The 20,953-nt window shown below is 48.2% G+C and overlaps 1 protein-coding gene across 1 annotated transcript in view; it reads left to right on the forward strand.

Moving 5' to 3' along the window:
* Window positions 1–17,330, forward strand: part of TYW1 (tRNA-yW synthesizing protein 1 homolog (S. cerevisiae)) — a 90,020-nt gene extending 72,690 nt beyond the window's left edge. Inside the window, exons 14-15 of the mRNA XM_010148033.1 lie at window positions 5,090–5,257; window positions 17,109–17,330. Coding sequence (XP_010146335.1) covers window positions 5,090–5,257; window positions 17,109–17,330 — 390 coding nt within the window. The remainder of the gene's footprint in view (window positions 1–5,089; window positions 5,258–17,108) is intronic.
* The last annotated feature ends 3,623 nt before the right edge of the window (window positions 17,331–20,953 follow it).

Consider the following 20,953-nt stretch of genomic DNA (forward strand, 5'->3'; position numbering starts at 1 on the left):
TCCATCCTAGTGCCTGCTGTAAAATAAGTCAGTGTATAAATTCCGAGCTTGAAAAGAAAAACCAAACCATCATTGGCCACTTAATGTCCTCTCCACTGCAAGACATGGGTCTGAGGACAAGACACGAGGCGTGGATGGTCTGAGGTGGGCAGTGGCAGGGCTGTCAGGAGCTGTGGCCGGGGCTGTGCCTCCTCCCCATCGTGCTGGAGAGCTGCAGGGCAGTCGGGCATAGGAGGGGTCTGGCTCTGCTGGATGATTCCCTGTTGCCCTGGAAAACTGCCTGTGGGTAGGGCCTGCTGAAAGGTGCTCCTTTCCTCAAGCATCAGTGGGTGACAGGCAGGCACCCAGCTTCTCTTTCTGTTCATCCAGCTAAAGGGTACGAGTTACTAATAGATGTGTCTGAGGAGTTTGGCTTGACATCAGTGGGGTTTTTCCCGCTGTGAGTACATAGTGAGGCTCAATAACAAGTTTCATTGCAAACACGGGTGAATGATCAAATTTTGAATTTAGTGACCCTGCTGCACAGTTTCATTGAAAAGTCAGCCTCTAGTCTGAGCACAGGGTTTGATACAAATACATTTCTGAAACTGAGGAGGAATTTTTGCGGTCCAGCACTGGGCTTGGGTGCAAATATAAGCCTGATGAAAATCCAAGCTGAAATGGATTGTTATCATCTATTATTTTGCATTTTGATAAAGATTCTTATCTAGAATAAGTAGGAAGCACAGGGCATGGAAATTGCATTAGGTTTGTGAGGCTTTTGGATATGACTAAGGGAAGCTGTGGAAAGTAGAGAGCACGTGGGGACTGGTTGTGTGTGATGGCCCAGTGTCACTGTGCTCCACTACCCGTCTGTAATAATACCTTTCTGTCTCTGGCTCCGAGTGCTTGCCTGCAGGCGGAGGGCTAGCACTGCACTGTGTTTTGCAGCTGGGGAAACTGAGGCAGGGTAGGAGTGGCAAAGCGGGTCACTGGCTGAACATTCACCTCCTGCCTTCCAGTCTGAAGTCCTTCTACTCCTCCCACCTCCCTCGGTGCATTTGCTCTTTCTCTGGGCGGAAGGAGCAGGGGGTGAGTGATTTACCAGTGGCCGTTTCTCTCTCAGTATCTATATGGCTCATTTTGGAAGGGCTGGAATGAAAGGCTGCGCCCAGCATTTCAGAGTGGAGCTTTTACAGGAGGACTCCTTTGGCTTCAAGGGAGTCGCTGAAGATTTATGGTCCCCTGTAGCCGATCTGCATGTAGCCATACGTGTGGTGCATCTGGAGAGCTGGTGTGAAATATTGGGGTTATGCTGCATAACTAACTATTTCCATTCCCGCTTTTCAGATTTAACTGACACAAATAAACCAGTGTCCTTTGTTAAATCAACTTGAAAGCGATTATTAAAAACAGCCAATGAGCCCGAATCCACTCCAGCAAGGAGCAGACGTGCATGAGAGCTGGTGTATGTAATTTGGACAGTGCTGATGCTCGGATCATAAGCATTTTTATTGCAGTGTGCAATCTATCAACATGTCATTTGAGGCTTTTTATATTTGTCTCGGGTCAGGGCTGCCCCAGTTTTTAAACAGTGGCTCTGTCACTCAGCAGCTTGGCCGACACTTTGTTCTTCTGTTAATTCACGCGAGCCTCAATTAAACAGATTTATAATTTGTGGGCTAAGAGTTAAGAAACTTCTCTTGTTTGGTAATTAAGTTGGGAAGCCTAGAGTTTCAGAGCTGAGAAACAAAGCACTGTCATATTTAGTTCCCCCGTAATCTTTCCTTCATAGCCTTGTGGATTAAAATGATTGCTGGCTGTCGGGATCTCCGGCAAGGAGCCAGGTCGCAGTGGAAGAAATGTACTTCTCACTGCAGCGACAATCATCTTGGCACGAGGCGTTGCTTAAATCCACTTGTGCTCGCTCTGCTCCATTACAGCGGCACGGAAATCCAGAGCACGTCCAGCGAGGCTGCTCTGGATTCGCACTGGCGTAACCAGGAATAGAGAGATGCTCTTCAGAAGGCTTCTGTCTTTTGAGTTATTTGGCCAGGGCTACGTGGCATGATTAGGATTCTAAAAGCACCCTTATTAAAGACTAATTAAGAGGCAGCGTCGTTGATGTTGCTACTGCAGGGAAGTAGGTGTAAGAGCTTAGGGTGTACAATAGAATGGCTTCTTTTTTAATACTTGATGTCTTAATAACTGTCTTGGTGTATTACAGAAAAATATAACCTGGCTGCCCTAATCAACTGTTCACATTTTTAAAGTGGTATCAGCACCGTTAATTAACTCAAGTTTTAAGAAGTTGGGGAAGCTGAAAGCTGATGGGCTTTCATTCGGTGTGCTGCTAAGCTGATTTTCATTGATTTGTGCTTGTGAATTAATCAGCCGTCCGAGAACTTAGTTCTTCCATTTGCCTCTGTGCTTTCTTTGCTTATAAATGATACCTTTTGAAGTTTATTAAAAGAATGACTCATGTTGTATCTTCCTAAGAATTTCCCCCCTCTGTAGTCATACATTTTTCATGCTGCTCAAATCATAATCTGTATAATGAACGTGGGGAAAAATATTGCTGTATGGAGCTGCATCTGTGCAGCTGAACTTTGGAGATACGTATCCTGTTATTTGCGTGGCTGGCTGCTCTAATACAGGAACGTTTAAAATCTTCTTAAGGCTTTCAGAGACGGGCTAAAAAAATTAATGTGCTTCCCTGTTTAGCACTCCCCTGACTTGTCTGCGGTTGTGCACAGTCAGCCTGTTTCCACGCTGGCTCGGAGTGATGGCGCGCGGCTCTAATATCCTTTGCTTGGGCAGATTAATAGAGGAAGTTCCTCATAAATTTACCAGCGAGAAAGTAATTGCTTCCAAAACCTGTACAGCTTCTAATTAGCACTAGTCTCTTCCTTTTTTAGCCCTATTTAAGCACTGCGTGGTTCACCTTGCTCTAATTTTAAGTGTTTGCAAAGGATCTGTCTCTTTATTGCTGGATGTGATGTGTTCACCTTCGGTGTAGGTGAATTGGGGGTGCAGGCTCAGCTGGGACCGGGTGCCGTAAACACAGCGTGGATGCAAATGACATTTAAAAGACGTAGAAGTGTTCTTCACAGAGGGAAAAACATGAGAACGTGAAACATAATCATCCATAAAATTGTGTGTGCTCTGTTTTGAAGACTGGTGCTTGATGGGTTTTTGTGACTGGAATAAAATAGCTCAGCCAAAGAGCAAAGGTGATGAAACCACCTAGAGAGGTTCAGAGGAGTTGGGCTTTTGTCTAGGCGAAAAGCTGTTTCTTGTGTGTTTGCCCTGTTGAGTGTCAGTGTGGCCTGTGTTGTGATACCACAGGTTCACCCAGTTGGATGAGCCTTTAGTGAACTTTATCTGCAAAGAAAGAAGGGAAGAATAAGCAAAAATACATCTCAGGAAGCTGCTGAGCTAATTTATTTTACTAACGTAATTAAAGATCGAGCAAGGCAATAGTGAATTTGAGGACATGGCTGAGACTAAATCAGTAATTCAGGAGGTTCAAGAGATCAAATCTTCAAATTAAGAGCAGCTGGTGTCAGTGATGAGGCTAAAGTTGGGTGGCATGGGGTGTAGGGGAACTGGGGGGGTTGCATTCCCTGGGCAGGGATTGTTGCGGTGCGTGGAGCTGGCTGCTGCAGGGGGTGGGCACTGGAGTGACCCAGGGGACCTCAGCTTCTGTTGCAAGAAAATCACCCAAGTGCTCGTGCCTTGGCTTTGTGAGGGCACAGCAGGCATGCGTGTCCCGCTCTGATGTGCTCTCTTGTGGTCTGTTTGCTGTACCAGGTGGTTGGGAAGGGAGCTGGAGAGCAAGAACCCAGTATCTCTGCTGACTTCATACACTTAAATCTGAGATGGAGTTGTCTTTTGACCAATGCCACTCCTAAATTAGCAACTACTTTCGAGTGCCCTTCCAGAAAATGGTCAGAAAAGCAGATTCTCCGAAGGCTCGTGCTGCTGCCGGTTCACACGAGTGAGCTACAGAGCTTTGCGGGCCAATGAGAGGTGGGAAACTGCTCTCCGTGCCCTGCCCAGGGGATGCTCGTGGTGCTCATCACGTCATGACTTAGCTTTCTGCGTGTGCAGATACAACGTGCCAGCGCTCTGTGACCTTTTCTGCCAAGCCAGGGGAGATGAGGAGCGAGGGAGGCTTGAGGGGCACAGGAGCGATGGTGCTGGCCTTTCAGCTGGCAGACAGCATCGGGTGGGAGATCCGCAATCAGTGCAAATCAGTCTTGTAAAAAACCCCCCACGATGTTGCCTGTGGAGGTTTGCTCTGGGGTGATCACTTCAGCTCTCGGCGTTCCACGAAGCGGCATGGACTCTTTGTGGAGTGGTAGGATTATAGAAATCCCTCAATTGTTCTGGTGGCCTTTGACCAAAACCAACACAAGCTGCTTTTTTAATGTCATCAAGTCAGTTCTACTCATCAGTAAACAATAAGAGTTCCTCTACAGCACCAACTTAAGCTTGGATTTTCACCCTCCCTCTGCGTGAGCGGGAGGCGCAGGCAGAGATGGACTTTTTCCAAACAGTTCCTCAGTATTTACTGAATTAATTTAAGCAAAAGATAGTAAGAGCGAGATGAGCTGGAGGGAGTTTTTACAAATGCCTTTTTATTTTGGGGTGTTTGCTTGTGTACTCAGCCCTGAAAAATAATCTGTGTGTTTACTGACTGGGTTTGACTGTGCCAGTGTTATTTTTGTATCTAGCTCATGGCCCTCAGTATCAAGGGCCATGGCCCTTGCTTTGAGCAACCTGGTCTAGTGGAAGGTGTCCCTGCCCATGGCAGGGGGGTTGGAACTAGATGATCTTTAAGGTCCCTTCCAACCCTAACCATTCTGTGATTCTATGAAGACCAACCTGTGTTTTGCTGCTGGGGAAGCCTGGGCACACAGTGGTTTGGTGATGTGCCATCAAGGGAGGAGGCTGATTTTTGATGCCATCTCCAAATTTGTTACCTTTCCATAAGGTACAGTGTGAAGCAGGGTGTTTTCAGGGTTTGCTGTGGCTGATGTGCCAGCACTGCCCTGAGCTTGTGAAGATTTAAACCGACAGCGATGGTTTTCTTGTTTCTTCTCAGGGCGTGACGTACTGCGGTGAAAGCTCGGCCAGCAACCTCACCATGGCCAACGTCCCCTGGCACGAGGAGGTGGTGCGCTTCGTCCAGGAGCTGGCCGACCTCATCCCCGACTATGAAATTGCTTGCGAGCATGAACACTCAAACTGTCTCCTGATAGCTCACAAGAAGGTGAGTCTGTGCCAGGGTGTGTGACCAGGCACTCTCTTCTCCTTGGAGGTGTTGCACAATTGCCTTGTTCCAACACCTTTTCTCTCTGGAGTTAGCTGGATATGTTTTGGGGGTGGGGAAAAGCATGGATTGTATTGCAAAGAGAGCTGTGGAGTTACCGAAGCGGCTGCAGGTTGCAGCTGGCTGTATTTCCATGAGGGTTTTCAGTGGCATAGACAGCTTGCTAAGGAAGTTACACCAGAGTTGGCGTGGGGTGTGTTTTCCCTCTTCTGGATCTGTGAGATACCTGCCAGAGGTGTAGACCTCCTTCCTTTCAACCGGGGTTAAGATAATGTATTTTTCTTCCTTTGAAGAAATAATTTTGGGAAAATGCATTGATATGTGGATGTTAACGGAGGATGCTTTCCTTTTGAACTGAAGCTGCCTTGCTGTGGGAGCAGAATGAAGCAGCTAGAACAATTAAACGCATTCTCCAACCTAACGATGGGGAAGAGGTGGTGGTGTTGCCTTCTGACACCAGTCCGGCATCCCTTTATGTTACTGGGGTGCTTCGCAGGCCAAACGCAGCTCAGCTGCCTGTGTGTGAAGTGTTTGGTTTGAAACTTGGGTTCCTTCATGAAAGCCATCAACACAATCTGAAATACAAGTGAAATGCAAAAATATTAAAACTATATAAGAATGCAGGCTATGAGAAATATCAAGTACAATTTGGCTGTCTGAGCTTCGGAAAAGCTTAATAGAAAGATGAGAAAAGTGTGTAATAATGTGCTAGCTAGGCAACTAGTTATGCTAATTGTGGGGACTTGCTCTTTGCATATTCTTTGCTTGTGTTTCTGAAGTCAGGAGTGCGCTCGCGTCCCTCGCTTAAAAGGGGCTGGTTTAGCGAGGGGTGGTGTAGGGCTTTCCACGTGAGGTGAATAACTGGTTAAAATCACCACTTTGCAAAAGATCTGAAATGTTTTAAATCCGTGTTTAAAAATTACTACAGTCTCATGCTTGGCAACTTTGCGCAGTTACAAAACTCTTGCTTGCCTTTGCAATTTGCAGTTTTATGGGAACAGCTGTAAAGAAACAGAAAAAACTGGGATACCTGGCACCCGTTTTGTTTTAACTCACCTTAAAGTTTCTTTATTTACAGTCTCCGTCTTAGTGGTTGCCACTGGCAACTGTGCCAGTGTAAATCCTTCAATGCAAAATATTATTTCCCGTTCTAAGGTGAAGGGCACAGGGAAGGAAAGTAAACGACTGCCACTAACTTAGCGATGTGTAATTTAAGTAACACCGTTAGAAACAAGATTGATACCGGCCCAGAAGAATTCAGCAGCTGCTTTGCTTTCCAAAGCCATTAAGAGAGGGCGTCTTTTGGAAACAATCTATACTCGGTACTAAAATAACTAATAAAAAATAAATTTATTTCTATTACATTTAATTCTGAATTTCAGGCTCTAGTGGAGAATAAAATTTGTCAGTGTACATTATTTGCAGAAAACCTGTGCTCTGGGAACAATCAAACTGTAGTGAGTAATTGCAAAATCAATGGTATCCTTAAAAGTTAAGGAGTTGCAGGAAGACAGTAATAAAAATCATTAGGAAATGTGATTGATTTCACTGTGTTCTTCTAGGTCTGAGATAGAGGCGTTCAAACAACGCTCATATTAATAATTTCCAACTCCAGTGTTGAAATGCCAGCCTGTACAAAAGCCGGGAAATGTGTGAGAAATAAGGTACCGTGCTTGCAGCCTCTGCTCCCTGATTTACAGAGAATCATTGGCTGGGACCTGATTACTTGATGAACAGTAGGACTTTGGGTCTGAAGTCTCTTAAGGCCAGGGATTGAGGTAGAAAAAGGGATTTTAGGTGGAAAAAACTGCAGTTTGTGTGTATTTGGTGTTATTTTGTCAGGAAATCAAGAGATGATAGAGAGAGAGGAGCTGTTGCATTTCTGGGGTACTTCTGTATCTTAGCTACCGTTGGGCTTCCAAGTCTCTTCCCACACACACACACACCCTTTCCCCCCCCCCGGCTGACCAGAAGTGGTTTCCTGGTCTCCAAGTGCCTTTCTGCAGTTACCGGTGAGGTGCTTGGGAAAGCCTTCAGGACTCGGTGAGTCTGGGAAAGCGAGATGTTTCCCACCTAACCTTGGAAAGCTTTGGATCTGGCGCTCCTGCACTATACCAGGAGAGTTTAAAAAGTCTCATAAACTGAAGCCTTACAGCAAAATATTTGTTTTCTAGATACCCTTCACAGAGCCTTATAAAATAACACTGAGAACGTCTGTGCCCTGCTCACTGTGACCTGAAAACCCAGTAGTTACTGGTATTTCCAGGTTCTTTGGGAGGCTAACTGGGTATCAGGTGCTTAAGCCTGAAAGACAGGGGAGGACAGCCAGGATTGAGTGCAGCCCTCCCTTAGCTTGATCTGGGCACCCATGGGTGGGAGAATTCCTCTTCCCTGCCTTTTCTGCATCTTCCTCCTAGCTTTCTGCTCCCCACTGCATCCTGGTTTCCATCCCTCCTTGAGAGGTGTCCAATGCTAAATTCCTGAGTAATTATATTTGCTTTGTAGCAAATTCTATGAACACCATGGTACAAAAAAATGAATTAATTCCAGCACTTTTGAACTAACTGGCTGAGATACTGAGACAGCGACAACTTTATAATTTAACAGTTGCTTGAATTAACTTTTCCAGAGAGAGGCCTTAAGCAGCTGCTTTTCCTGGGCTATAACAATAAATGTTTCCTCAAGACGACCATAACCAGTGCTGAAAAAAGGGGGAATGTGCTGCAGCTGCCTTGCAGCAAAGATTTTTTTGAATGAAAGTTAGCACCCTGATAATTTCCAGAATAAAACCCTCTGTCCCGCTTTGCTGAATTTGCTTTACATGTGTGTTTAAAACCCCCTCTGTTGTGTCCAAATGCTGGCCTGCCAATTATCTCCTGTTACGTTAATTTAAATATCTACCTTACTTTTGCAAGTGGGTTGTTTTCTCGCCATGTTCTCTCTGTTGCTTTACAGCCAGAAGTTTCTCGTTAGTGCAGTCGGTGTGGTGTGCTGCTGCTCACCCTGGTCCTTAGCAACGCTGCTAGTGTGTGTGAGCATCCCTGCCTCTGCCCGGTGGTGCTGGGATTGTTTTCTGGGTCAGTTATCCATGCATAGCCCAGGGAATAGTCCTGAAACCTCATTGCGTTTTGCTGTCTTTAAAGGTCTTGGTTAACAGGGTGAAATGAATGGCTGATGGGCTCAGAAAGTGGTGGCTGTCATCCTTTTTTGCCTTAATAAATGGAAATGCCTGACTTCACAAGCAGTTCTGAGTCCATACCCTGGATCCAGATGTTCACTCGTGGTGTGGGTGGCAGTCCTGTGCCCAGGACCTCCCTCCTCTTACCAGCTGGATTTATTTCCCAGGTGGATGTGGTCTGGGTTAGCATTGTGTTCTCCGGCGTGGCGGGGTGAGCCTGGCACCCACAAAATGACCCGAGGCAGATACTTTTAGGAAGGTCCCTGTAATCATTTCACTCCCCATAACCAAAGTGCAGTGCTGAGGGTACACAGGGAACCTCCAAGGCAGGACTCATGGGTAGTTTGAACTGAAATGTTTTGAAAGGAGATAGTCTGGCCAAAGGTGCTCATCACTCTCCATCAACCAAGAAATCTTCCCAGCAAAGAGGGAACCTGCCTTTTCCTTCCCACTGGGTTTTCCAGCACTACCCATGTCTGTTCCATGGGCGCTCAGATGGGATGCGAAGGCTTCACGTGCGTCCCGGCTGCGCTTGCAGAAGGCTCGAGAGGTTGGGTGAAAGGCGCTGAAGTTGTTCCATGCTGAGCATTTCATCTATATTTAGGGAGGAAAAGGAAGCACTTAACTACCAGCTGCAGATCGACTAACAAGGGTTATATTAGAGAAAAATAGTCCATCACACTTTATTTCCTTCCTGCCTTGGAAATCAATTGGAGGGCGCAAGCTGTCCTTGGATCCAGCATCCCAGATCCAGAATTTGGATCACGTTTCCTGCTTACTCACCCATCGGTTACCCTCTACCCGTGACAGCATTACAGTGCAGGGGGAAAACCAAACTCGGGTTGCTCCTTCGTGTCGGAGGGTCACCAAATAGCTGCGACGTCCCCGTGTCCGGAGCAGATACAGGGGATGGGGTTACTCCCCATCTGAGGACAAGGTGTCTCAGGAGCCAAAGAAGAGCCTTAGTCCAGGCGTGAGTACGAAATGTTATGCTTCCTGGAGGTTTGTTTTCATTTCCGTTGTCTCCTTCCAAATAGGACAGGGGCTGTGCTGTGCCTGATCTGTTAGTTATTAAAAGATCACCGTTGTGCTGAAGTAATCCGGTTTTCATCCATCGGAATTAAAACTGTCTGGATGTAACCCCGGCTTAATTGGCAGATGAGATGTTCCGCTCTGCAGTGGGTAGGGATTGAAGAAACAACCAGCCCTGCAATAATGAATCTTTTCTTGAGAATAACTCACGCCAGATCAGAGATAATGAATAGAAGGTAACGAGTCGCGGAGGAGCAGTCCCACGGGCTGTGTACAGTGCTGGCCTAGGGATGGTGCCTGGGTCGGCGTTGGTTTGGTGTCACCTTTTTGTTTCACCCTTGGAAAACACAATAACGAATCCCATTTCCAGGCATTCTAGTTGCCAGCTTTGGAAGCTGTTTCATCTACTGGAACGTGTCTGATTGCTAACGAGCACTTACTCAAGCCACTGAATGGGTAACCACGAGGCTACGTTTTGTTTCCATCTAAAACTGATGGGAACTTTTTCATCTGTTAACTGCTCGTAGATAGTCTGCGCTGTTGTTGAGGTGTCTGAAGCTCAGTTATTCCCAGGGCTCTGGTGTCATTGTGCAGATTTTCATTTAGCCCCACGGACACGGGATGTAGCGAGACTCTCGCCCCTGCGTGCCTGATGGCCTGTTGGGTTGGTTATTGCCTTCTGTTGCACACATTTGTAACTTAACAACCAGCTTGATCTTAATTTCTTCCCTCTAAAGCCTGAGGTTACAACTGGAAATTAAAAAGAATTTTTTTAGTGCTTTTAACAAGCAAAATGACCCTGGTAAGATTAATTTATCTACCACCTTTCTTATTTTCCTGAGTGACTCCGGTTCAGTTGCTTCCACTGTCGAACAAAGAGAGCCTTAAATAATTGTGAGCCTTAATTAGGTGTGAAACTGTGTAATAACTCAATGGATTATATGTTTGACTTGGAGAGCTTCACACTGGCAGGTGGTGAAAATAGTCATAACAGTTGCGTAATGTAAGTGCTTTGCACTCCCATTATATATGGTCTGTTTAATAATACCCTGCGTGAAAGTGTAAAAGCTGTTTTGTTTATTGCAATTTCAAATTTAAATGGAGGAGCTCAAGCTTGGAGCCATCAAAATAATTTTTCCAGCTGCCTTTTTGATGTTGTGCCCAGAGAAGTAGCTGGGGGTGGAGACCAGGGATAGAAAACCAGTAGCTGAAAGCTGCTGCGTTGCAGAACTGGAGCGGTAACTAATTCCCGAGTGACACGTTTGACACGGCACTGCCACTCGGACATCTCCTGTTTCGGGTACCAGCCGTCTTAAATGCCTCTAAACCAAACGACCTTGGGAAGTGGAGTGGGAAGAGGTGATTTTATTTTTTGGAAGGGGAATCATAAAGGCGAAGACCGCCAAGTGAGACATGGTGAGTGCGGGGTGAACCTGCTCGTCCCAGCTTTGCGCACGGTATTTCAGTTCCTGCAGCCTGCAAGAGCCCGGCTGCACCGTCTAGACAGCTCGTGAGACTTCTGTCCATTATAGAAAATCCAGATGTGTGCATTGGCCCATCCAACGTGCGGATGTGGTTCACAGAGCTGTTTTCTGCAAGCCTTGTGCTGTTTCTTTAGGACCCATGCGGGTCCTACAGCTACAGACCTGGGGTCTGTGAGTGTCCCCTGGTCTCTTTGGTGACAGTGAAAATGTAAGAGGAAATAATGACATGCAAATTCATGAAGCATTCCATATTTTTGAGGGTGGGGAGGCACTGGGACAGGTTGCCCAGAGAAACAGTGGATGCCCCCTCCCTGGAAGGGTCCAAGGCCAGGCTGGATGAGGCTTGGAGCAACCTGGTCTAGTGCAAGGTGTCCCTGCCCATGGCAGGGGGTGGGACTGGGTGGTCTTCAAGGTCCCTTTCAACCCAAACCAGTCTGTGATTCTATGATAACAGTGTTGATGGGTGTTAACTCCTCCCTCACCACATGCTGGGTTGTGACCAGCGAGAAAAGCAGCCGTGATGGATTTGATTTTGTATTCATATGTGAATATTCGCATATATCACTGCAGACTGCTGAAATGTGCAGCGTTTTGATGCTGATGAGTTGTTCCAGCTGCTTTCAGGGTCTCTAAGGAGAAGAGCATTTCTGCTACAGACTTTTTTTCTCAAAATACCTTCAATGTAAGCCCTGTAGTGTGCCCGTATGGGACAAGTGGCCAGTGACCCCATGGGCTGGGAGCTCACCCGGCCTGGCATATGCAGTCTGTGCAGCTGGCACGGGGCTGCACATATCCCCGAAAACAAGTTTTTCGGTTTCACGTGTGTAGATGTGTAAGCATGGAATTAAAAATAAATAGATCTGCTTAATACCTCTGGGCAAAGCCACACTCCATCTCCCCAGAACAATACTTTTCCTTAATAGCAAAAGAATATGTTTAAGCTCAGCAAAGAAAGTATTCCAAGGAAAGCTGCTGAAAACCAGACTGCTTCTCCCAAGATAAGGTTTCTTCTTAGGAAGGAATTTAAATGGAGTGTAGTAGTGTTTTGGGTTTCTTAAAATCTGTGTGTTTCAATGTGCAGGCACGGGGACTGTGATGTTTGCAGCCTCTGAAAGCGTTAACTTCCCTTAAAAAAAAAAAAAGTCTTAGTGCATGAAATTCTTTTGGTGTTTTGTTGGGTTTTTTGGTGTCTCCATTTGGTGTCTGCTAAACGGTCTGGCAGCCCTGGGTCACCAAAACCCCAGACAACAGCGTTGCTCTTGGCACTTGGGGCTTGGTTTGGGGGTGGCAGCCGGGAGGGGGCCGTGCAGGCAGTGCTGGATCCAGCTGCTCCGTGGGGAGAGGAGCGGGGCGCCCCGGTAGCACAGACCCCCTGCGTGAGCTGTCGGCTTGTGTTGCTTAGCTGGGATTTTAACACTCGAGCAGGGAGAAGACTTAGCCTGAATGTCTGAGAGCAGAGCTGGCACTTGGGTTTAATTTGTTTTTCAGGATGGGACATGGAAGTGTGGACTGGGAAGCATCAAACCTGCTGGCCTTATAAAAGCTGAGTTGCTGAGATTTGCTTTTGCAAAAGGTTCCTTTAACATTTCATGCTATATGCAAACCAAAATAAGTGTCAACTGAAACACTTGGCAAAGCTAGGTTTTAAAATGTTGGAAACAACTAGGAAAGTCATCAGAGGAGCAGTGGGTTCTCCCTGCCCTCCTGTGTGATGCTACACCAGTTTCTGTGCCTCTCTGCAACGGAAACACGCGCTGTTTTCCCTGCTTACCACTGATTGGGATTTTAATGTGTGTGTGGTCTTCAAAAATACATATAAAACCGCTGTGTTTAACCATTAAACCCTTAGCATCCGCCTGGGGAAGAATCCATTTGTTTGACTACTAAATCTTCCTGTCCTCGAGTAATTAAAGAGTAGCTGTTGCAAGACCCGAAGCTCTGCTTTCTCTTCCCAGTCTTCCCTCTGCTCCTCAGGGATGCTGCGCTGCAGCACAGCTCATCGGAGAAAGGTTTCTGATGGGTCCCCTCTTCATCGGGGACATGAGCTCTGTCCTTCCAACCCAGGGTTTGCTCAGTGGGAGTGAGGTCTGGGAGGAGCCGCAGCCGGCTTTGCCCCACTCCTCTGCTTTATTCTCCAGCGTAGCCCGTACCGTTTAGTCCTTTCCTGACAATATATAAATGTTTATTTGTGCAGAGAAGGACCAGAGTGAATGGATGAAGAGGAAACTCCTCATTTTAGTGTCTTTTTCTCTGAAGAAAATATAACATTATCCTTGTTAGGACAAACTAATTGATTTTTGGCTGACTTCCACGTTTCAGTGTTAGTGTTTCGTGTGTCACCGTCTCTGCCTCTCTTCTGTATTTTATCCCGTCATATAAACCCTGTGTTTATTTCTCAGCAGTTATGCATGTCTAGAGGAATGTAGTAAATTGTGCTACTGTATTGTCCTCAGTGTATGCATACATTTTTACCCCCAAAAAATTGCTTATGCAAATATGTTGATAAGAAATGTGTGGTGTGGTTCTTCTCCTTCATGAATGTTGATGGGTTTCTGTAGCAAGACGCTTCTCTCTCTGCAGTCGGAGCAGCTGTAAACCTACTGCAAAAGATAATTTCAAGAAATTTCCTGTTCAGGTCCACTCTTGTGAGTTATAAGAGAAAAGGGAGGTGTTAGCCATGCTCTATTGATGCTCCCAGGTAACTGGGCTCTCCATTTTAGTGCTGGCTCCTGATTGCCTTGCAGTAGGTGTGTTAGTTTTCCTGTAGACCGAGGGACAGGCTGTGTCCATGGACAGCACAACCCCAGGCAGGTAGCTGTGTCCTTTTGCACCGTTGCCCAGTGGCTCCCCTGGGCCTGGCCATGACATTCCTGGCAGAGTTGCCTGACCCCTTGACAAATGTCCCCAGTAATGCTCCCACATCCTGCCTCGATCTGCTTTTCTGGGCTTGAAGGCTGTGACGAGTTTCCCCTCATTTCCTTTGCCTCTTGTTTTCCCATATTAATGCCACGTTGGGGCAGTGCTCTTTGGCTGTAGGATCTACAGAAATGGGGCAGGTTTTGCGTTGCTGTGCGCCGGTGCCACGTCTGTGGGGAGCAGTCGGTGGTGGGATCGTGGGGACCGTAGCTCGGGGACCTTGGGAGCACAGGCTCCAAGGGAAGGCATGCACTGGCTCCCGCGTTACCTGGCTGCTCAAGCAAAGCCCTTGGGGAGGGTGAGTGCCTTTCCAGACAACACTGCCTGGCTTCAGAGCCAGCTGAAAGAGCATTTTTTAATGATGCTAGCTTGAAAGAAAAACCCCAAGGGAAGGGTTTCAGCCATTTGTCTGTTATCGAGGTATTTATCACCTTAAAAGACATAACCAGGTAGTGAAAAATTCAATGGAAAACCTGACTGTGTTAGTCTGAAATAACACAGATATTTAGCATTGGCTCACCTGTTATATGGGTGTTGTGAAACTATTTGGAGTCTTAAATCTTTTGTTATCTATGGAATAATCACAAAATTGTTAAAAATCCGATCTGTAAATCTTGTGGGCAATGGAGGCTGTTCTCCCCTCCACCCCCTGTTTGTCTGTTTTTTATTCCTCAGCAGAAGTAATTGCTTTTCATGACACACTTAAAGGACTGCTCCTGTTTCTTCGAGTTTTATAGCTGTGCTATTGCAGCACTAAAAATATTTAATGTTATTTAACCTGCTTTTGTAATCAATCCCAAGCAGCCTTCATTTGGTTGTTCTGGTGGGAACGGTATCACCACCTGAGTCTGTCTGGGGAACTCCCCAGCCTCAATAGCTCTGTTGAGCCAGGATGGAATCACAATTAAATAGCTTAAAACCTCCCTTTGGTGAAACAGCCGAAGTTCAGGATGCAGAGCAACGCACGCAGCTTGTGCAAGCTTGGAGGGTTTGATCCCAAAAGGGAGAGCTTCCTCCGGCGGCCTGCGAAAGCTGCCCGACTCTGGGTGATGGAGAGTTTTTGGGACTGGGGTTGGGAGATATTTGAGTTTATTTCCTTCTGCTGCTGACCTCATCAAAGGTTTCATGGAGGAACGGCTGATGTGGTGAGATCACAGGCTCACCACAAGGCCAGGCTGGATGAGGCTTGGAGCAACCTGGTCTAGTGGAAGGTGTCCCTGCCCATGGCAGGGGGGTTGGAACTGGATGGTCTTTAAGGTCCCTTCCAACCCAAACCATTCCATGAGATACAACCATGGCATGCTACAGGTGGGGAGAAAATAGTTTGCTTCTAAAAAGAGAGAAACCGTCTGATTGTGTCCCAGAAACTCACATCAGACTCCCCTCTGCGAGCGAGACCGCCCCTTCCCTCGGCTGGGAAGTGGCCGTGTAATCCTGACGTTGAAGCTGCTGGGGATGATGAAAGCTCCAGCCCTGCTGCCAGCCCATCCATAGTATGAGGGCTATATATAGCTTGTTGCAAGCTCCCCCTCCCACCCAGAGGTTAGAGCATCCGGCTGGTTTTCAAGGAAACGGGCTTTACTGAATTATCTGTTCAAGCCTCAGCAGCCTTTTCTGTTCTTTATGTGCTAGGTTTCTCTTCGTTGGCCTCGAGGCTATCCTAGGGACCCGTCTGTGTTAGGGGTGCTCCGTACCCATCGTGGGAATAAGCTCAGCAGCTCGAGCTGTGCAACTCTCCCATGTGCGTTAAAGGCTTTGCTGGATCCTGTGGGTTTGGGGCTGGTTTTCCCCTTAATTTGTGCGAGAATTTGCTGAGTGTTAGCGAACCAAATTTGGGGGAAGCGGGGAGTCTTGTGTGGTGTGAACTTGTCAACTCCACACACTCTGGGAGGGAAGCTCAGGTCTCAGGAACCTGGATCCTGTTGGCTGCCATACGTGGTCTCCTCTGCTGTTGCTTTGCTGGTGGCTGCGCTCGCTGGGAAGGACACGTCGCCCTGGGGAAATGTAGCCTCCGCCTCGGCACGTGAAGGATGAGCGTCGGGCGAGTTTATTTACGGCGAGACTTGTTCCCGGCTGTTATGACTCTGCGGTCTCGCGTCGCTCCGTGCGGAGGATGACTCCTGCAAGAATTCGCTGTAATTACGCAGGCAGCAATAGATTAGCATTAGCGATGTTCGATTGCAAAATTTTGCAGGTGTCAGCAGTTTTTCCAACCAAAAAAGCTTTTAGCTCTTGGGCAGAAAGTCAAATGCCATTTTAAATGCATAGCCGTCAGGTTTTTGGGGAAGAAAAAAAAAAAAAACCAACACCAAAAAGAGGCAGGGAGTCAGTCTGTTTTTTGTGCTTTCTTTTTTTTTAATGGAGTGCATAATAAGCTCTTAGCTCAGATAAATCCTAATTGAGGATTCAGTCAAGGCTGTTGCTAAATTAGCAGAGCAGTTCTGCTAGACAAATGTTGCTTCAGCTTGTCAAAATAAGCAATTCTTAAAAATTCTCACATGGAAAGAGGATTCGTGTCATTAAACCTTTTTATCTTCCCCTGCTCCCAGTCAGAACCCTGTTGCCCCTTTCAAGAATTGCCCAAACCCATCCCATCACCACAGCACGTGGTTCTGGTGTTGCTCCTGTACCATTTCACCAGGCTGTGGCTGCCCTGGAGTTGGTGTCACAGGCTCCAAGCAGGGGCTTGGGTTGGCCTGGGAAAGGTCCGTCATTGAAGGCGGGGGTTACCCGGGCGTCGTGCTCAAATGTACACGTTTGCTCCAGGGCTCTTCCAGCTCCTCAAATCAAAGTCTTTCAGGTCTAAATGACACCCAGCAAGGGCAGACACACCTGGGAAGTGGGCTTTGGGATGCACCGTGGAAGTGTTCCTCCTGGCAGGCTGGAAGTGGTGGTAGGATCAGGTGCTTTAAAGGGTCTAGCAAAGCACCCAACAGCCAAACCCTCAAGAAGATTACCTGCTGGTAGCTGGTCCTCCTGAATTTCTTTTTTTTCTATTAAAGCAGCTTTCCTACATTAGCTTTTGGGTGGCTTTATCCCGGACCTTAATATGGCTAGAAAATTAAAAAAGACTACAGCTGGGTAACCCATTTACCATGCACCCAGCTTGTCTGGGGATGAATGTGGTGGGTGGTACTCCCCGTTGCTCCCTGGCTCAGTAACGTGTTTCTTTTCCTTCCAGTTCAAGGTGAATGGGGAGTGGCACACCTGGATCAACTACGGCCGCTTCCAGGAGCTGGTGCAAGAGCACGAGAGGAGCGGCGGCTCCAAGACTTTCACCGCAGCCGACTACGCAGCCAGAACTCCTCACTGGGCACTGTTTGGGTCCAGAGAAAGGGGATTCGATCCCTTGGATATAAGATACCAGCGGAAGAACAAAGTGAGAGACATCTCTGGGTGCTGAGGTTGGGTTGAAGCTCGCCAAACTCTGGGCTGGATGCTGAGTTTTGGTCTCCGTTTCTGGGCTAACATCGAGTCTTTCAATCTATTTACCTATATTTTTCTGATGTTTGATATTGAGGAGAAGGGTAAAGCCTTTATTTAACCTCTCACTCCTGTTTTTAGGGCTTCCTGGATGAAAATAGTTATAATGCTGTCTACTCAAGATAAATCACAAATGGCACATGCCAGCAATATATTGGAACTGCAGCGTGATGAGGGAGGCAGTGGCTGTGGTCTCCACAGCAGAGGGTGTTTTGGAGTTGGATGTGGAGGGGGAGCGCTCGTTCGACTTCTGTGCCCTGCTGCGAGCAGAGCCCGGCACGTGCTGGCACCTAACTGGGCAGCAAAACGTTCTGTGTCCGTAGGGTGCATGCCATGGGGACTCCAACACCGCAGACTGGTTGGATCTGTGCAGGTGGGACTGCAGAAGGGTCTGGATCTGAAAGCCAGATCTCAGTTGGGATCTCCTCTGTCCGGAAACCAACTCTTTTACTTCGGGGAGGTGACGTCTGGGCACAAGGTCCAGTGATATGTCCCTGCATGTTGCCCTGGGAGACCCTGGGCTGTTGCCTGGCACTTTGGGTGTACTGCAGCCTGGCTGGAAAATTGCATTTAAAGGAGAGAGGGTGGGTTGTTTTCTGTTGGGAAAATCCTCACTTTGATGTGCCGATACCCATTCCCCTTCTGTTTATGCAACATCCTCATCAGCTGCAGTCCACGAGGAGTTGCAAAGGGTCAGTGTGCAAACACCCGTTGTCCGGTTGTTCTTCAGTTGCCGAGGGCTGAGCTGCTTCCTGGCTAGCCTCCTACCCCTCTGCGAAGGGTTCTGCCCTTGGGCAGCCTCCGAGGGACGGAGCAGCTCTGGCTGCTCTCCTCCCTCCCTGTGCCCAGCCTGCCTTTTGGGGTGAATGGGATGTGGTTTGAGAGGGCAGCGGACACCAGTACCACCATCTGATACAGCGTGGCTTGACCTGCTCAGCCCTTTGGCCGACGAGCCTGGCCAAACCAGCTGCAGAAAGAGCTTTAACTTAGACCCAGAGGTGTCAGCTGCTAGTGGGAAGAAAACCAGTGGATGCTCGAGTGTGTGTGTTCTCCCGTCGATCTCCAGGAGCACAGATCGGAGGCGTTCACAACACTCCTGCTTCAGTGGCGAGGTCCATCAGCCTGTGACGCCCAGCGCCCGTGGCACCATGGATAGGGCTGTTCTGGAGATGGTAATTATTTTTAAAATACCCTCATTTCTTAAACTGTAAAAAGAATTTCTAAAGAAGAAAGAAAATAAAGTAATTTTTCCCTTCAGCACCTTTGTTGTCGGGGCTGTGCGAGACTTTGTCAGAAGGGATGCTTTAGCACCTTGAGGAGATCAAAAGCACAAAGGTTGCAGACAATATTCTTTTGTCTTAACAGCACATGGAGTGGAAGGGAGAGGATCTGTGTGTCCGTGAACGATGAAGAGGGCTGAGCTGACGGTCGCCTGGCTTCTCTCCCCAGAGCACTGAGTGGAAGTTGGAGGTGGTGAGAAGAAGTCACCATGCTTCCTCAGGCCAGTGCCAAGCAGGACAAAAGTGGCACCAGCAATTCCAGGCAGGGACAGGACATTTTCAAGCCATCTATCTGTCTTCCTACAACAGAAACCTGACAGATAACGTTGTGCTCTGTGTGCATTGTGTCACCAAAGTCCCACCGTGGGACTCACAGCCCCGGGATGTCCACGTGGCTTGATGGCATCTGGCTGGAGGCTGAGCTCGGTCTGCCGAGTGTCCCAGCCAGGCTGGTGTGCCCAGGCCACCACATGGCATGGCCGGTTTTGAAAGGCGCCGTTGGGGTGAGCCAGGCCACAATCGTGGTGAGATCTGATGTGGGCTCTTCGTGCTGCTTTCCAGCTAAAACGTGTCCCTGTGTTCATCCTGTGCGGCCTTGTTCGTGGGAGCTGGCGAGTTCCAAGCTGAGCTGGGAGGGCACCTGCTTGTTGCCTCCTTCTACCAAAAAATGTGTTTTTCTGTGTGTTCTTGGTGACAGTTTTGTTGGCAGTGAATGGTGGAGGAAACACATGGATTGATTAAGGCACTGAAAATTTTGGGGAGGATCTTTGAGTATTTGGGTCAGTGGTGGGCACCTGCCTTCAGGCAAGGTCTTCAAAATTGCTTTTTTCTTCCTTTCCTGACCATGTTTTCAAGTAATACCTCTTAAATCCTAATGTGAAGCTGGTCTTAGGGATCTGATTTCCTTAAGAAACAGGCTAGAGAAAGGATGCTGTAGTTTTCGCTCAGGGAGAAGGATTTATGGCTGAATCACCCCATCTGTTGCTCATCCACGTGAGCCCCGGTGGCAGTCGGTGCTGCCCCGGGAAGGTTGGCCCCTGTGCCAGAGGAGCCGTCGGGCTGCTGCCCTCAGCGTCTGCCGTGGTGGTTAGCACCGTGTAAAACGCTCCGTAAAACCCTGACTGTGCCTTCCCTTGGAAGTCCTAGGGGAGCCCTGAGGAAAACTGCCTGTTTCCTCTGCTGTGGCATTAGTACTGCTTCTCCCTGCCCCCCTTGGGACACACAGACTGCTGTCCTTGTCACACAGTGCTGCTCCACAGGCCATTTGGCTCAGTCAGAAAAACTTGTTTGTGCTGTAAAAGGCTTCTCCCTGATCATCCCTGTGTCCCCACATTCCCTCCGTTCTTCTCCCCGTGTCCCCACATTCCCCCCACCCTTCTCCCCGTGTCCCCATGCTCCCTCCATCCTTCTCCCTGGTTTTCCCCACTGTGCTCCAGGGCTCTGGGGCAAACCTGTCCTGAGTGGGTGCTGGTGTGGCTGGGTTTCAGCCCGGGAGATGGGGCCACCATTGCTGGGGCTTGGAGGAGAGGACAGTAGAGAGGGATAAGGTGGGTGACCTGCACGGAGGCCAAGGCTGTGGCATCGCCATGGGGACTGTCACCTGAAATGTCCTAGAAGAATCATGACTTCCCCTGCTCGGTGACTGGAGGGAACGCACAGCCCCGAGGACCAGGCAGGATGGTAACCAAGGCTGCCTCCTGCCAGCCTGTCCCTCCTGGGGTCCATCTGACATCTGGAAGCTGCTCTGAGAGCAATTTGGGCAGGATTCACTCCTGCAATTACACTCGAATTGCCTTGTGCTTAAAGCAAATCTTTCAGCGCACGTACCCCAGAGCAATCCTCTTACACAAGTGGGTTTCAATTGTACAACCTCATAGAAATCACCAGCTATAGCTGTTGTGGGGACACGCTCAGTCGGGGAGCCAGGCAGCCAGCGTGGGTTGCTGCGGTGGCTCCGGCTGGTCGCGGGGATCGTGCTCGGGATGGGCTGGGGCCGGGGAGCTGCGTTTCTGCTGGGAGGGGTGGGTTTTTTTTTTTTTTACCTGCTCACCACCAGCAGCATTTTATGCCTCACCTGAAATTCCTTCTTTGTGGTTTAAAATAGATTGACACTCACCAGGATGCTCATGCGGGCTGGAGGTTGTGGTTTTTTCCCAGGGAAGCTTTAATGGGATGGGATGCACTCTGAAAAAAAAGTCGTCTGTAGTTGTATGGGTTCTTTTCCGTTCCGCCAGAGATCGGTAAAAGATCCCAGTCTGGGAAA

This window comes from Eurypyga helias, unplaced genomic scaffold (genome assembly GCF_000690775.1).
Source record: "Eurypyga helias isolate BGI_N326 unplaced genomic scaffold, ASM69077v1 scaffold6793, whole genome shotgun sequence".
Taxonomy (NCBI): Eukaryota; Metazoa; Chordata; class Aves; order Eurypygiformes; family Eurypygidae; genus Eurypyga; species Eurypyga helias.